At 45.6% G+C, this 16,680-nt stretch overlaps 1 protein-coding gene across 1 annotated transcript in view; it reads right to left on the reverse strand.

Moving 5' to 3' along the window:
- The window catches only part of LOC143810033 (leucine-rich repeat and immunoglobulin-like domain containing-NOGO receptor-interacting protein 4), a 46,593-nt gene extending 36,779 nt beyond the window's left edge, over positions 1-9,814 (reverse strand). Inside the window, exon 1 of the mRNA XM_077292956.1 lies at positions 9,714-9,814. Within this exon, the coding sequence (XP_077149071.1) occupies positions 9,714-9,746 (33 nt within the window). The 5' untranslated portion in view covers positions 9,747-9,814. The remainder of the gene's footprint in view (positions 1-9,713) is intronic.
- Between the last annotated feature and the right edge of the window lie 6,866 nt (positions 9,815-16,680).

Here is a 16,680-nt window from a genome sequence, read left to right on the forward strand (position 1 = left end):
TGGGAGCCAGGCCGCTCCGGGCAGGTACGGCATAGAGAAGGGCATTATGGCTTTTGTGTTAGCGGCAGCGTCCGACTGGCTGAGGGGAACAGCGGGTTCTGCGGCAACCGGTGGTGGTATTAGGGCCGCGGCTTCGCCCGCTGCGGGGACCGGAGCTGCCCCTGCGTCCGCGGCTGCGGCCGCCACCTCCTCTCCTCCCGACTCGGACATGGCTGTCCCTTCCTCCCACTAACCTGCTGGAGGTCGGAGTTCCTCTTCCGGGATTGGCGCCTTACCGCGCTTTCCGTTCCGCGCTTCTTTTGGCCGGTTCCGCCCACGAAGCTGAGGCTCCTCCCTCCGTGCGCGGCAATGGCGAATTTTGGCGGCAAACGGCAATACACAGTCCAAGCACAATAAATCACAGTTCCAAAGCACACATGACCTGATTCTTCAGGCTTAAGTAGATCCTGTTCGTGACGCCAAGTTGGAGCGCCCCACACTGCCGCAGGGCCGAGGGGTACCCGGTACCGGGCCTCTGAGTCTCTGCTCTGGGGTTGTCACGGTGGCTAGGCCCAGTCCGTGACCCTGCCGAGGGGCGCACAGTGAATCATGTGACGGGTGTAGATGGTACGGTGCAGTAAATAACGAGGACACCAGGTTGGAGTCTCTTTACCTCTTTACTGAAGGTTTTAGAGACCTCAGTCCAGAGCGCTGTCCGCCGGGTTGTCAGAGACCGGCCGGTCCAAAGGCATATCAGGAGTTCTCTTTACAGGTGGGAATCAGTGTCTACCTTCTAGCGCTGGGTGTTGTAGTCCTTCCCTGCTGAGCTCCCGGGATAGTCCTCACAACTGAATCTGTCTGTCTCTGATGTTCGTTCTCTCCGTCCCCCAGGTGTTATGGTAGGACGCACCCGTATGACGGGGTAGGCCTGGAGTTCTTCCGGGACCCTAGAGTCGCCCCTCTCCCACAGCTGTCTCCGTTGTCTGCTTAGGTGTTAAGTGAGACAGACAACCTTTAATTGGCTGCCCTGCCGTGGTTTGCAGTAGTACTTAAAGTCTCTTACTTGCTCGGCGTTCCGGCCACCGACTGTTTGCGCCTCAGAAGGATGTTGCCTCGGTCTAACAGCACGACTCCTTCTGGTCCTAATTCCTCTTTACTGTATTCCCGTTGTGCACTGGTTAGTTCTGCTCTGAGGAGTCTGCCAGGATCCCATCCCTGACAGGTCCTCTCACTAGCTCTTCCCAGCTACATCTCTCTGTCTTCCTGTCCAACCCCCAGTTTTACCAGAGTGTGAGGAGTGGCCTACTAGATAGGACCACCCCCCCTGGTGGCCGGAGTGTGAAGTGTAGTGAGGTGTTACCTGGTCAGAGAAACTCCTTTAGTGCAATCAGATGTACCATAGCTCCCCATAGTGGCGGAGCCACAGTACTGCAACGACCAGGACTCTGGGGCGCTGCAATACCATCTCAGGAACAAAAAAAAAAGATATTGAAGTGCCCAGTTTGGAACCTTTCTAGCTATATTCTGACAGAAGCTCAGATTACATTACTGGGAAAAGGTCTAGGATTTTTTCCAGTAAAGACGTTTCATGTCTTTAAAACCCTGCTGGACGTTAATAAAGTGGCTAGGAATCTAACTTTAAAATACCAATTTAATCATGGTGATGACTCCTCTGAAGACTATACTCGGACTATGGATTATAACAACTTTTCCACCCAGACTGCGGTGCCTTACGGTAACCTCTCCTTTCAGGACTTGTTGCATTATACCACTTTAAGGGATCTAGTATGCCATTCTCTGACTAAAGATTGCATTTTGAATGACAATTTTAACATTTCTAATCCTCTTTTTTATCTGATACAGTCCAGACCTTCAATCCTGGATACTTTCCAGGAATTGAGTGAAAATGACCTGGTAAAATTGGATAGAGAATCGTCTAACAAATTTGATAATCTGAATATTCAGGAGAGACAGGCTATAAAGGATTTAACTATTAACAAAGGGGGAGGGGTGGTTACTCTCAATGCTGGGCTTTATCATCTGGAAAATCTCAGAATTCTTAATAACTTTACTATATATAGAAAAATGTCCCGTGATCCAACAGCAGAATATCAAAAAGAACTGATCAGATTATTGGAAGAGGGTTTGGCTACGGGTGCGATTTCTCAAAGAATTTTTGACTATATCTGTGTTAAAGATCAGATGACTCCAATTTGCCATGCCCTCCCCAAAATACACAAAAACATTTTCCTCCATTTAGAGCAATCGTTTCTGGCATAGGATTCCTCAATGAGAACTTAGGTGAATGGGTGGACCACTATTTACAACCATTGGTGGTAAACCTCCCTGGTTACATCAGGGACACCAAAATGGTAATTTCTGCCCTGGACTGTTACGAATGGTCTCCTGAGTTCACTTGGGTAACTTGTGATGTGGTGTGTCTGTATCCATCTATTCCTCACCATACCATTATCAGCAGTCTTTCTTATTTTCTACACAGATATAGCACTTATAAGGAAGAAATACAGTCATTCATTGTGGATGCGGTTTTTCTTTTGCTCACCCATAATTATTTATCTTTTGATGGACTTTTTTTTGCAGAAATGGGGTCAGTATGGGTGGAAAATGTTCCCCCTCATTAGCTAACATTACAGTAGCAGTATGGGAGGAAAGACATATTTTCAACTATGGTTATTAGTGATGGGCGAGTATGCTCGTTACTCGAGTTTTCCCCAGTATGCTTGGGTGTTCTCTGAGTCTTTGGGCATTCTAGTAAATTTAGTTTGTGTCACCGCAGCTGCATGATTTGCGGCTGCTAGACAGCCTGAATACATGCAGGGATTGTCTGTTTGTTAGGAAATCCCCACATGTATTCAGGCTGTCTAGCAGCCGCAAATCATGTAGCTGTAGGAACACAAACTAAATCTCAGATTGCTCAGGAGATCTCGAGTAATGAACATACTCGCCCATCACTAGTGGTAATCCTTTTATCAGTAAAATACAATATTTTAGTCGCTATACAGATGACCTGGTTATTATTTGGAAAGGTACAGTTGGAGAAATTATGGACTTTTTTAATTACATTAATGATAACGACTTCAATTTAAGTTTAACATTCACTATGCCAAATTCTGCTATTAATTATCTTGACATTACATTGACTGCTGATTCTATTACAAGCAGAGTGACAATTTCCCCTTACAGAAAACCTATGGATAGTAACTCTATCTTGGAAGCTCACTTCTGCCACCCCAAGCATGTTACAACTAATATTCCAGTAGGCGAATTCATAAAATTGAAAAGGAACTGCACATTAGCCAGCACTTTTGAAAGAGTGAGAGACATAGCTACATGCAGACTCAGAGACAGAGGTTGCCCTAATTGGAAACTGACAAGAGCAAGTAATATAGTGAGCAAAATAGACAGGAATGCAATACACTATTGGATAGTGACAAAAATAACCCTGAGCTCCTTTCAACAGTGTCTCACAGAAAACATACTACTAAAAAAACTCCAAACAAAAATCATGCTTTGTTCTCAATCAATTTTACCACTGAATTCAGTCCACAATACAATGACATTATTAACATTATTAAAAAATACATTCCTATTCTGCATAGAGATACCAAACTTGCACTAGTACTAAAAGATGCCAATTTACGGTTTGTGGCCAAACGGGCTCCTTCTTTGGGAAACATTTTATCCCCCAGTTTACTTTTGAGCAATAGAAGAGGTATTAAAAATAAAACTTAGTTAACTTATAAAGGTTTCTAGAAATGTGGACATCACCCCTGTAAAATGTGCAATTATGTGCAAATAGCAGATACATTTTCATCAAGGGTGACTGGGATATCTTATCCTATAAAATCCTTTATAAATTGTAACTCAGAGGGTGTGATTTACCTCATAGAGTGTAATGTATGTGGTTTACAATATGTGGGGTGTACTATTGGACCATTATCAGGGACCCAATTCTGCGATCCCACTTATATGTCAGGGATTTACTTTCTTATCCCACTTTCCAGTTCCGGTTAGGAACTTGAAGCTCCCTGGCGCCTCCCTTATCCTTCGGTCAGTCGGGGAACTACACCTAGGATAAGTAGTTGTCAGAAAGGCGGCCTTGCCGTGGCTATTGGGCACTCTGCAGTGAGGGTGGTATGTATATCCCCTGACTCAGGCAGGAAATACACACATAAACCTCCGTTCCATCACTGCCAGGGTCTCCCAAATACCCCAGAACACTTTGCTGCCACCAGTTCCTCATTGGATATGAAAAACAATATCAGGTCAGGAGCCAACCTACAAGGTAGCGTAATTTAGCGCGGAGGTCATGGCGGTTCATTCAAGAAAATGGAACAAGTAAATTTTATAGATTTACTCAAAAACTATAGGCAGTGTTTACAAAAGTACAAAAAATGTTAAAAAAAAAGACAAAATACAGTATACAGTATACAGTGGGGAAAAAAGTATTTGGTCAGCCACCAATTGTGCAAGTTCTCCCACTTAGAAACATGAGAGAGACCTGTAATTGACATTATAGGTAGACCACAACTATGAGAGTCAAAATTGAGAAAACAAATCCAGAAAATCACCTTGTCTGATTTGGCAAGATTTATTTTGCAAATTATGGTGGAAAATAAGTATATGGTCACCTAAAAACATGCAAGATTTCTGGCTCTCACAGACCTATAATTTCTTCTTTAAGAAAGGCTCCTCTGTCCTCCACTCATTACCTGTGGTAATGGCACCTGCTTGAACTTGTTATCAGTATAAAAGACACCTGTCCACAACCTTCAACAGTCACACTCCAAACTCCACTATGGTGAAGACCAAAGAGCTGTCGAAGGACACAAGAAACAAAATTGTAGCCCTGCACCTGGCTGAGAAGACTGAATCTGCAATATGCAAGCAGCTTGGTGTGATGTGGGAGCAATAATAAGAAAATGGAAGACATAGAAGACTACTGATAATCTCCCTCGATTTGGGGCTCCATGCAAGATCTCACCTCGTGGGATCAAAATTATCACAAGAACAGTGAGCAAAAATTCCAGAACCACACGGGGGGACCTAGTGAATGACCTTCATAGAGCTGGGACCACCATAACAAAGGCTACCATCAGTAACTACGCCACCAGGGACTCAGATCCTGCAGTGCCAGACTTGTCCCCCTGCTTAAGCCAGTACATGTCTTGGCCCGTTTGAAGTTTGCTAGAGAGCATTTGGATTATCCAGAAGAGTATTGGGAGAATATCATATGGTCTGATGAAACCAAAGTAGAACTGTTTGGTAGAAACAAAAACTTTTGGAGGAGACAGAATGCTGAGTTACATCCAAAGAACACCATACCTACTGTGAAGCATGGGGGTGGCAACATCATGCTTTGGGGCTGTTTCTCTGCAAAGTGACCAGGACAACTGATCTGTGTACATGAAAGAATGAATGGGGCCATGTATCATGGGATTTTGAGTGCAAACCTCCTTCCATCAGCAAGGGCATTGAAGATGAAATGTGGATGGGTCTTTCAGCATGATAATGATCCCAAGCCCACTACCAGGGCAAAGGAGTGGCTTTGTAAGAAGCATTTGAAGATCCTGGAGTGGCCTAGCCAGTCTCCAGATCTCAACCCCATAGAAAATCTTTGGAGGGAGTTGAAAGTCTGTGTTGCCCAGCGACAGGCCCAAAACATCACTGCTCTAGAGGAGATCTGCATGGAGGTATCAGCCAAGATACCACCAACAGTGTGTGCCAACTTTGTGAAGACTTACAGAAAACGTTTGACCTCTATCATTGCCAACAAAGGATATATAACAAAATATTGAGATGAACTTTTGTTAATGACCAAATATTTATTTTCCACCATAATTTGCAAAATAAATCTTGCAAAATCTTACAAGGTGATTTTCTGGATTTGTTTTCTCAATTTTGACTCTCATAGTTGTGGTCTACCTATGATATCAATTACAGGCCTCTCTCATCTTTTTAAGTGAGATAACTTTGCACAATTGGTGGCTGACTAAATACTTTTTTTCCTCACTGTACAGACAATTACAAAATAAAGTGGATTAAAATAAGAACTTTCACTTATCATTTCATGGCACGCTGTGTGGATTAGGGGGAGGGACACCTTCCCCAAGGGAAAATGGTCTATCAGCACAGCTTCCTAGCTGGCACTCCTGGCAAATCTAGGTTATATACCCCCTTTTTAACAGTTATCAAAACTTCTATGTGCTATAACTCTGGGTGGAAACCTCAAAATGAGACGGCAGGGGTATCTTTCTTCTTATTATGAAATTACCTTTCTTTTGATACCAAACATCATATATCTAGGTGTTACTGTGAAGCACATACCCTTTACTTGATTTCTGGTGGGCGCAGAAACCGTAAAACCCACATGTGGATTGCTCTAACCATGCAGTTTCCAAAAATATAAGTTTCCTGCCTCTATGAATGTTCTGTGTTATTATATTCGAGTTTGAATAAATAATGGAGAGTTTAAATCCATGTGCTAGAAGAACTGCCCTTAATCAGTTAGGCTACTTTCACACAAGCGTCGGTACGGGGCTGTCGCACTGCGGCAGCCCGACGTACCGACGCAAACTGTGAAGAAAATGCCCGATGTTGGCAGCGGAAGCTGTCTTAAGATGCTTCCACTGCTTCATTGTTAGGTCCGGGGAGGAGGGGGCGGAGTTTCGGCCGCGCATGCGCGGTCAAAAATGGCAGTCCCGACGCACAAAAAAAAGTTACATGTAACTTTTTTTGTGGCGGCGGTGCGCCAAAACACGACGCAACCGTCGCACGACGGTTGCAACGTGTGGCACTGCGTCGCAATGCGTCGGTAATGTTAGTCTATGGGGAAAAAACGCATCCTGCAGACAACTTTACAGGATGCGTTTTTTCTCCACATCGACGCATTGCGACGTGCAGTGCACGACGCTAGTGTGAAAGTAGCCTTAGGCTACTTTCACACTAGCGTCATACGACGCACATCGCAATGCGTCGTTTTGGAGACAAAACGCATCCTGCAAAATTGCTTGCAGGATGCGTTTTTTCTCCATAGACTAACTTTAGCAACGCATTGCCACACGTCGCAACCGTCGTGCGATGGTTGTTTCGTGTTGCGTCAGACCGTCGGCACAAAAAAGTTGCATGTAACTTTTTTGGTGCGTCGTGTCCAGCATTTCCGACCGCGCATGCGCGGCCGGAACTCCGTCCCCTCCTCCCCAGAGCTCACAATGGGGCAGCGGATGCATTGAAAAACTGCATCCGCTGCCCCCGTTGTGCGGCGCTTTCACAGTATGCATCGGTACGTCGCCATGTCGCATTGCGACGCGTGTCGTACGACGCTAGTGTGAAAGTAGCCTTAGGGTCATAAACGGATCCTGTGTTGCTGGACATACTATGGTCTCACATTACACCAGCTTGTATAGCAGGAGGGAGGGGCGAGTGGACATCCCCAGATGGAGAAAAGGGGGGGGGGAAGAATGCAGCTGCAAGGGGGGGGCAGCATGAGGAGTTCAGTGTTAGGCTACTTTCACACTAGTGTCGTGCACTGCACGTCGCTATGCGTCGTTTTGGAGAAAAAACGCATCCTGCAAAAGTGCTTACAGGATACGTTTTTTCTCCATAGACTTTTATTAACGACGCAGTGCGATGCATTGCCACACGTCGCAACCGTCGTGCGACGGTTGCGTCGTGTTGCGTCGGACCGTCGGCACAAAAAACGTTGCTTGTAACGTTTTTTGGTGCGTCGTCCCCGTCTTTTTCGACCGCGCATGCACGGCCGGAACTCCGCCCCCGCCTCCCCGCACCTCACAATGGGGCAGCTGATGCGTTGAAAAACAGCATCCGCTGCCCCCGTTGTGCGGCGCTTCCACAGCTAGCGTCGGTGCGCCGCAACGTCGCATAGCGACGTGCAGCGCACGGTGCTAGTGTGAAAGTAGCCTTAACTGCACAAACCTAATTGGGGAGGGGCAGCATGTCATTCAAAAACCAAGGAGTTGCAGCCTATAGCTCTGTATGTGCAATCAAAACCATGGAAAATGAGTCATATTTTCCTGACAACCATTAAAAAGGAGGATCAGAAAACATCTCTCTGAAGCGGCTAATTGGGCTACCCACGGTATTTAAGCAGTGTCCAACCACTGCAGATCAGTGCATGCAGATAATACTAACACCCTAAGGGTATGTGCACACGTTGCGGATTTTGCTGCAGATCCACAGCAGTTTTGATGCTGCGGATCTGCAGCTGTTTTCCATGAGTTTACAGTACCATGTAAACCTATGGAAAACAAAATCCGCAGTGCACATGCTGCGGAAAAAAACACGCGGAAACACTGCGTTGTTTATTCCGCAGCATGTTCATTCTTTGTGCGGATTCCGCAGCGGTTTACACCTGCTCCATAATAGGAATCCGCAGGTGTAAAACCGCAGGTGGAATCCGCACAAAAACAGTGTTAATTCCGCAGTAAATCTGCAGGTAATCCGCAGTGCGGTTTACCTGCGGATTTACAAAAACAGGTGCGGCGAAATCCGCAGACATCCCACCTACTTGTGCACATACCCTAAAGGTCATTGCCATAGAAAAAGTATTTAGATTGCACAGAGGGGGAGATGTTAGACGTAAAGTTCTTAATCGTGAGTCTTTCTGGATCTTCAAACTGCAAACCACGACACCGCTAGGCTTAAATAAGCGGTTGTATTTACTACTACAGTATGACTGATTTTCTATATGGTATTAAATGTGTGAGTATAATTTTCACTTTAGTAATTAAATAGTCCTAATTAATTTCTAAGTTTTTAACAAGTTTTCTAATTGATTTTACTATCACATTTTTTGTTGCATTCAGGTATATCATCATGACAAGTAGCTTTATATTGCAATTTAGTTTTCAGTGTGTTTTTTTTTTTTTTTGTCATTTGTGTGATATCACTTTGTGCTGTCTTTACAAGGGTTAACAGGGCAGGGAGTTTTACCAGTCTGTTTAATGATATTAACGATTGCACCTGTCACTTCTTTGTTGATCTGTATATAACTATCATCATGAGGGACCGAATTCTTACCATGAGTAAGGCATCTTTCACACTAGCGTCGGCACGGGGCCATCGCTATGTGTCGGCCTGACGTGCCGACGCGCGTTGTGAAAGTAATGCCCGACGTGGTCAGCGGAAGCAGTCTTACGACGCTTCCGCTGCCCCATTGTGATGTCCGGGGAGGAGGGGGCGGAGTTTCGGCCGCGCATGCGCGGTCGAAAATGGCGGATACGATGCGCAAAAAAGTTACATGTAACTTTTTTGTGTCGACGGTCCGCCAAAACACGACGCAACCATCTCACGACGGTTGCGACGTGTGGCCATACGTCGCAATGCGTCGCTAATGAAAGTCTATGGGTAAAAAACGCATCCTGCAGACAACTTTGCAGGATGCGTTTTTTCTCATAAACGACTCATTGCGACGTATTACAAATGACGCTAGTGTGAAAGTAGCCTAAGACCTCATAGGTCAAAACGCGTCGGTAGTTTACCAGGGACCCTACAACTTGTACAAGCCTGAGACCATGTTTTTAAGAAAGTTCTAAATAAAAGTGAAGTTTTACGCATATGAATTTCTACGCTGGAGACAGCCCTTTTTTTCGCTTGCAATTTGACTATGCCTTTGATCAGGGTGGCTCCGTGCATGGATGGACCTTGGAATCTAATGAAGATTGGCAAGCTGACTTTATCCATCTCCCTCTTACCTTACTAATTGATACATGCATGAAATGGCACATGCACAATCAACTTGCGTTATTCTGGGAATCTCACTGTGGAGAAATGCAGACTAGCGGGCCTCTCCAACCACTGACCATCCCATCAACCACAGCAGCTGATTTTTCTTTCTTCTCCATCACCATGGCAACTATTCTCACACAGGTCTCCAGTCACAGAACCTTCACTTGTTTACCCCCTACATTCGGGATGAGTGAGCCCGCCAGCTCTTACGGAAGTTAAAATGCTTGCTGTTTTTGTTTCACTGAGCACACCACATCTTTCTCAATCTACCATAACATGTTCGCCTGCATCGCTCTCACAGACCAGCAGTTTGTCATGTCCACCCTCTCTTAGCACAGCAACCAGCCCTCCGTCCTGCAGTTGTGGTAAAGTAAAAGAATGTTTCCTCCTACACATGCCAAACATGCTAAGAGCTTGTGTGGCGCCCCAGGGTCCTGGTCATCACAGTAGCATTGCTTTCCTCATGGGGAGAGTGATGTTACGTTTGGAAATCGATGAAGGATATCTTTTGTCAGGTAACCACCATGCATACAACATGTTCACACTCCAGGCCAGAAGGGGGAGCTCTAAGCCTAGTTTAGGGCGAACTCCCCTATAAATACATTCTGATCTGGAGGGAAAGGAAGTCAGCTCCTGTTGGAGACAGAGGGAAAGGAAGCAGAGGGGCCGTGCAGCCACGAGAAAGTGCTGCAGCTTCTGGATAGAGATACAGAAGGAAAGGACATCATTCAGTGAGCGTGCAGGAAAGCGAAGCACAGGAGTGTAACATCAGGGGAGACCAGCTAAGAGCAGGCTGCCCCCCTCTGAGGTGCAGATAACTGGTAGCCGGACCACCGAGGTTGTAAGGGACTCTACGACTTACAGCAGAGACCGGCATGACAGCTGAACTGCAACTTACCTGTCCGCCACACACACCTGAGACACAGTAACACATAGAGCCCGGGGTCTGCTAGAGTCCCTGTAAAAAGGTTCGAGTTACCTGTCATGTAGGTATTGTCCTATCCTATAAGGGGGACAGAGAGAAGAACAGTGAGGACCTTATCTGAAGCCATAGGCAGTAAGGGACTACAACACCACCACGCTAGAGGAAGGCTTTTAACTCCACCTGGTAAAGGGGACTCTGGATTCGCATCCAAGACGGACGGACCCTGCCTGCCCTGTGATCTGGTACCCTGGACTGTGGCTGCCTGAAGTCTTCAGTAAACCAGGTAAAGAGATTGCAAACCTGTGTCCTTGTTCTTTACTGCACCATTCACCATCTTCCATCTACACACCGGAAGCCCTGGGGATATACTTCACCTGTGGGAAGTTATACCATCTAGCTGCCATAACATCACCCCAGAGGACCCCTTAAAGCAGCGTCAGTCCCTACTGACCGAATACCACAGGTGGTGTCACGAACAAATTCTATTCCTACAACCCCTTTAAAGACTTCCCCTTTTACTTGGGCGCCCAGGGCCACGGACTGGGTCGCCACCTTGACATCCCACTGTGAACACTGGACACGGTACCGGGTAACCCACGGCCCTGGCGGGCGACTCACTTGAACTCCACCATTTCCAATTTGTTGGCCACGGAAACGCTGCCTTTCTGCCTGGTTGATACAGATGGTTTCTGAAAGCTGATGGCCGTCGCAGTCCTCCAGTACCAGTTTCCCAGTCACCATTACTTCTCTAAGAAAGCTGTACCTGCTGTTGTGAACTCTGTTTTTGGGCTCCCTCTTGTGGTCACAACTGGTACTGTGTAGTGCTGTCTTTGGGCTCCCTCTGGTGGTTCTTTGTGTCATTCTGCAGGTCTGAGGCTGATCAGCTGTCTCATTATCTGTTAGCTGGTTTCCTATTTAGTTCACCTGGACTCTCAGTTGTTGCCTGCTGTCAATTTCTTCAGTGCTATTTTGGAGCTCTCCTGCAGTCCTTCGTTATCAGTCTCTTCAAGAGAAGCTAAGTTTTGCTTGATTCATTTTTTGACCATCAGTGGTCATATGTTTCTTGGTTTATTTTTGTTTTCTTGTCCAGCTTGCTAATATGTGATTTCCTGCTTGCTGGTAGCTCTAGGGGGCTGAGTTTCTCCCCTCACACCGTTAGTTGGTGTGGGGGTTCTTGTATTCTCAGCGTGGATATTTTGCATAGGGTTTTTTACTGACCGCACAGTTCACTATCTGTCTTCTGCTATCTAGTATTAGCGGGCCTCATTTGCTGAATCTGTTTTCATTTCTACGTTTGTGTTTTCCCCTTACCTCACCGTTATTATTTGTTGGGGGCTTCCTATATCTTTGGGGTGATTTCTCTTGAGGCAAGTGAGGTCTTACTTTCCCTCCAGGAGTAGATAGTTTCTCAGGCTGCGTCGAGACGTCCAGGATTTTAGGCACGTTCACCAGCTACCTTTAGTGTGTTGGTTAGGATCAGGTTTGCGGTCAGTTCAGTTACCACCTCCCTAGAGCTCGTGTCTATGTTCATAAACTTAGCTAGTCCGTTTTGTGATCCTCAGCCACTAGGATCATAACAGTACAGCAGGCCAACAAGTGTTTAATGCATCGCAGAAGTGGGATAAGAGAAGCCCTGAGTACAATTTTTTTTTTTCCTCTCTATCTTTGCTGCAGTCTGTCCAGCTTCTCTTATCCCCTTAATCTCTGGGTGGTTTTGTGTTCAGCTGCAGACATGGATATTCAGAGTCTGACTTATAGTGTGGTTCATCTTGCTGCAAGGGTGCAAAGCATTCAGGATTTTGTTGTTCATAGCCCTATGTCAGAGCCAAAAATACCTATTCCTGAGTTGTTTTCTGGAGATAGATCTAGGTTTCTGAATTTTAAGAATAATTGTAAATTATTTCTATCTTTGAGACCTCGTTCCTCTGGTGATTCCGCTCAGCAAGTTAGAATTGTTATTTCCTTGTTACGAGGCGACCGTCAAGATTGGGCTTTCTCCCTGGCGCCAGGAGATCCTGCATTGCTGAATGTGGATGCGTTTTTTCTGGCGCTTGGACTGCTTTATGAGGAACCTAATCTTGAGAACCAGGCAGAAAAGGCCTTGCTGGCTCTTTCTCAGGGCCAGGATGAAGCTGAGGTGTATTGTCAAAAATTTCGGAAATGGTCGGTGCTTACTCAATGGAATGAGTGTGCCCTGGCTGCAAATTTCAGAGAAGGTCTTTCTGAAGCCATTAAGAATGTTATGGTGGGGTTCCCCACGCCTGCAAGTCTGAATGACTCAATGGCTTTGGCCATTCAGATTGATCGGCGTTTGCGGGAGCGCAAATCTGCGCACCATCTGGCGGTGTTTTCTGAACAGAGACCTGAGTCTATGCAATGTGACCGAGTTCTGACCAGAATTGAGCGGCAAAATCATAGACGTCAAAATGGGTTGTGCTTTTACTGTGGTGATTCAACTCATGTTATCTCAGCATGCTCTAAGCGCGTTAAAAAAATCGCTAAACCTGTCACCATTGGTACTATACAGCCTAAATTCATTTTGTCTGTTACTTTAATTTGTTCTTTGTCATCCTACTCGGTTATGGCTTTTGTGGATTCAGGTGCTGCCCTGAATCTGATGGATTTGTCGTTTGCCAGGCGCTGTGGTTTTGTCCTGGAGCCTTTGGAATTCCCTATTCCACTGAGGGGAATTGATGCTACACCATTCGCTGAGAATAAGCCTCAATATTGGACTCAAGTGACCATGTGTGTTGTGTATCCGCTTTTTGGGCTCCCCTGGTGGTTGCTGGTGGTACTGGTGACTTGTTTGCACTTTGCTTCTTCTGTTCACCTGCTTCCATCAGTGTTTGGGAGTTTCCTATTTAGCCTTGCTCTCCAGTCATTTCCTTGCCGGTCATCATTGTAACCAGAGCCTTCGGTTGCATGTTCCTGCTACTAGTCTGCTGATCAGCTAAGTGGACTTTGTCCTTTTGTTTTGTACCTTTTGTCCAGTTTGCAGTTTTTGTAATTCTCTGTAGCTGGAAGCTCTTGCGATCTGAAATTGCCACTCCTGGGTCAAGAGTTGACACAGGAGTCTTAAAGTAATTTCAGGATGGTTTTTGAAAGGGTTTTCAGTTGACCGTGAAGTCCTCTTTTGTATCCTTCTGCTATCTAGTAAGTGGACCTCTCTTTGCTAAATCTACTTTCATACTGTGTATGTCTTTTCCTCTTAATTCACCGTTATTACATGTGGGGGGCTGCTATCATCTTTTGGGGTATTTCCCTAGAGGTAAGCCAGGTCTGTTTCTTCCTCTACCAGGCGTAGTTAGTCCTCCGGCTGGCGCGTGGCATATAGGAAGCCGTAGGTATGCTCCCTGGCTACTGTTAGTTGTGTGGTAGATTTAGCTCACGGTCAACTCGAGTTTCCATCACCCGAGAGCTCGTTCGTTACTTATGTGTTTTTTACGTTCCCTTGCCATTGGGAACCATGACAGTATGACCGGCCTACAAAGTGTTAATTGTTTGGGCTGAAGCAGGAGAAAAAGAAGTGTTGAAAGGAAATTTTTTTTTTTTTCTTTCCCTCAGAGTTTTGCTGCCTAGCCCTTAATTGCTGTCTAGCTGCTTCTTACCTCCTCTTAACCCTTGAATGGCTCTGACCTTAGCTGTTTAACATGGATGTCCAGAGTTTGGCTGCAGGTTTAAATAATCTTGCTACGAAGGTTCAAAATTTATAAGATTTTGTTATACATGCTCCTATTTCTGAACCTAAAATCCCTACACCAGAGGTGTTTTCCGGAGATAGATCTCGGTTTTTGAATTTCAAATATAATTGTAAATTATTCCTTTCTCTCAGACCTCACTCCTCAGGAGATCCTGTCCAGCAGGTTAAGATTGTAATCTCTTTGCTGCAAGGTGACCCTCAAAATTGGGCATTTTCATTGGCACCAGGGGATCCTGCGTTGCTCAATGTGGATGCGTTTTTCCTGGCTTTAGGGTTGCTTTATGAGGAACCTAATTTGGAGATTCAAGCTGAAAAAGCTTTGATAGCCCTATCTCAAGGGCAAGATGAAGCGGAGATATACTGCCAAAAATTTCGTAGGTGGTCTGTGCTTACTCAGTGGAATGAGTGCGCCTTAGCGGCAAATTTCAGAGAGGGCCTTTCTGATGCCGTTAAAGATGTTATGGTCGGGTTCCCTGCACCTACAGGTCTGAATGAGTCCATGACAATGGCAATTCAGATTGATCGGCGTTTGCGGGAGCGCAAACCCGTGCACCATTTGGCGGTATCTTCTGAAGAGACGCCAGAGAAAATGCAATGTGACAGAGTTATGTCCAGAAGCGAGCGGCAGAATTATAGGCGTAAAAATGGGTTATGCTTCTATTGTGGTGATTCTGCTCATGTTATATCGGCATGCTCTAAGCGTACTAGGAAGGTTGACAAGTCCATTTCAATTGGCACTTTACAGTCCAAATTTATTTTGTCTGTAACCTTGATTTGTTCATTATCAGTTATTACCGTGGATGCCTATGTGGACTCGGGCGCCGCTCTGAGTCTTATGGACTGGTCCTTTGCCAGGCGCTGTGGGTTTGATTTAGAGCCTCTGGAAGTCCCTATACCTCTGAAGGGTATTGATTCTACACCTTTGGCTTGTAATAAACCACAGTTCTGGACGCAAGTGACTATGCGTATGACTCCAGACCATCAGGAGGTGATTCGCTTCCTTGTGTTGTACAATTTACATGATGTTTTGGTGCTTGGATTACCATGGTTACAGTCTCATAACCCAGTCCTTGACTGGAAGGCTATGTCTGTGTTAAGCTGGGGATGTCGGGGGGCTCATGGGGACACTCCTATGGTGTCCATTTCGTCATCTATTCCATCTGAGATTCCGGCATTTTTGTCTGATTATCGTGATATTTTTGAAGAGCCTAAGATTGGTTCACTCCCTCCTCACAGGGATTATGATTGCGCCATAGATCTGATTCCTGGCAGTAAATTTCCAAAGGGTCGTTTGTTTAACCTATCTGTACCTGAACATGCTGCTATGCGCGAGTATATTAAGGAGTCCCTGGAAAAGGGACATATTCGTCCTTCTTCATCACCTTTAGGAGCCGGTTTTTTCTTTGTCTCTAAAAAGGATGGCTCTCTGAGGCCTTGTATTGATTATCGTCTCCTGAATAAAATTACAGTCAAATATCAGTATCCGTTGCCTTTGCTGACTGATTTGTTTGCTCGCATAAGGGGGGCTAAGTGGTTCTCTAAGATTGATCTTCGTGGGGCGTATAATTTGGTGCGAATTAAGCAGGGGGATGAGTGGAAGACCGCATTTAATATGCCTGAGGGCCATTTTGAGTATTTGGTAATGCCTTTCGGCCTTTCTAATGCACCTTCTGTCTTTCAGTCCTTAATGCATGATATTTTCCGGGAATATTTGGATAAATTTATGATTGTGTACTTGGATGATATTTTGATTTTTTCTGATGACTGGGAGTCTCATGTTCAGCAGGTCAGGAGGGTTTTTCAGGTTTTGCGGGAGAATTCTTTGTGTGTAAAGGGTTCAAAGTGTGTTTTTGGGGTTCAAAAAATTTCATTTTTGGGGTATATTTTTTCCCCTTCTTCTATTGAGATGGACCCTGTCAAGGTTCGGGCTATTTACGACTGGACGCAGCCTACTTCTCTGAAGAGTCTCCAGAAATTCTTGGGCTTTGCTAATTTTTATCGTCGATTTATAGCTGGTTTTTCTGGCGTTGCTAAACCTCTGACGGATTTGACTAAAAAGGGTGCTGATGTTGCCAATTGGTCCCCTGCTGCCGTGGAGGCCTTTCGGGAGCTTAAGCGCCGCTTTTTGTCTGCCCCTGTGTTGCGCCAGCCTGATGTTTCTCTTCCCTTTCAGGTTGAGGTCGATGCTTCCGAGATCGGAGCGGGGGCGGTTTTGTCGCAGAAAAGTTCCGACTGCTCAGTGATGAGACCTTGTGCGTTCTTTTCGCGAAAATTTTCGGCCGCCGAGCGAAACTATGATGTTGGTAAT

The sequence above is a fragment of the Ranitomeya variabilis genome, chromosome 1, assembly GCF_051348905.1.
Source record: "Ranitomeya variabilis isolate aRanVar5 chromosome 1, aRanVar5.hap1, whole genome shotgun sequence".
Lineage (NCBI taxonomy): Eukaryota > Metazoa > Chordata > Amphibia > Anura > Dendrobatidae > Ranitomeya > Ranitomeya variabilis.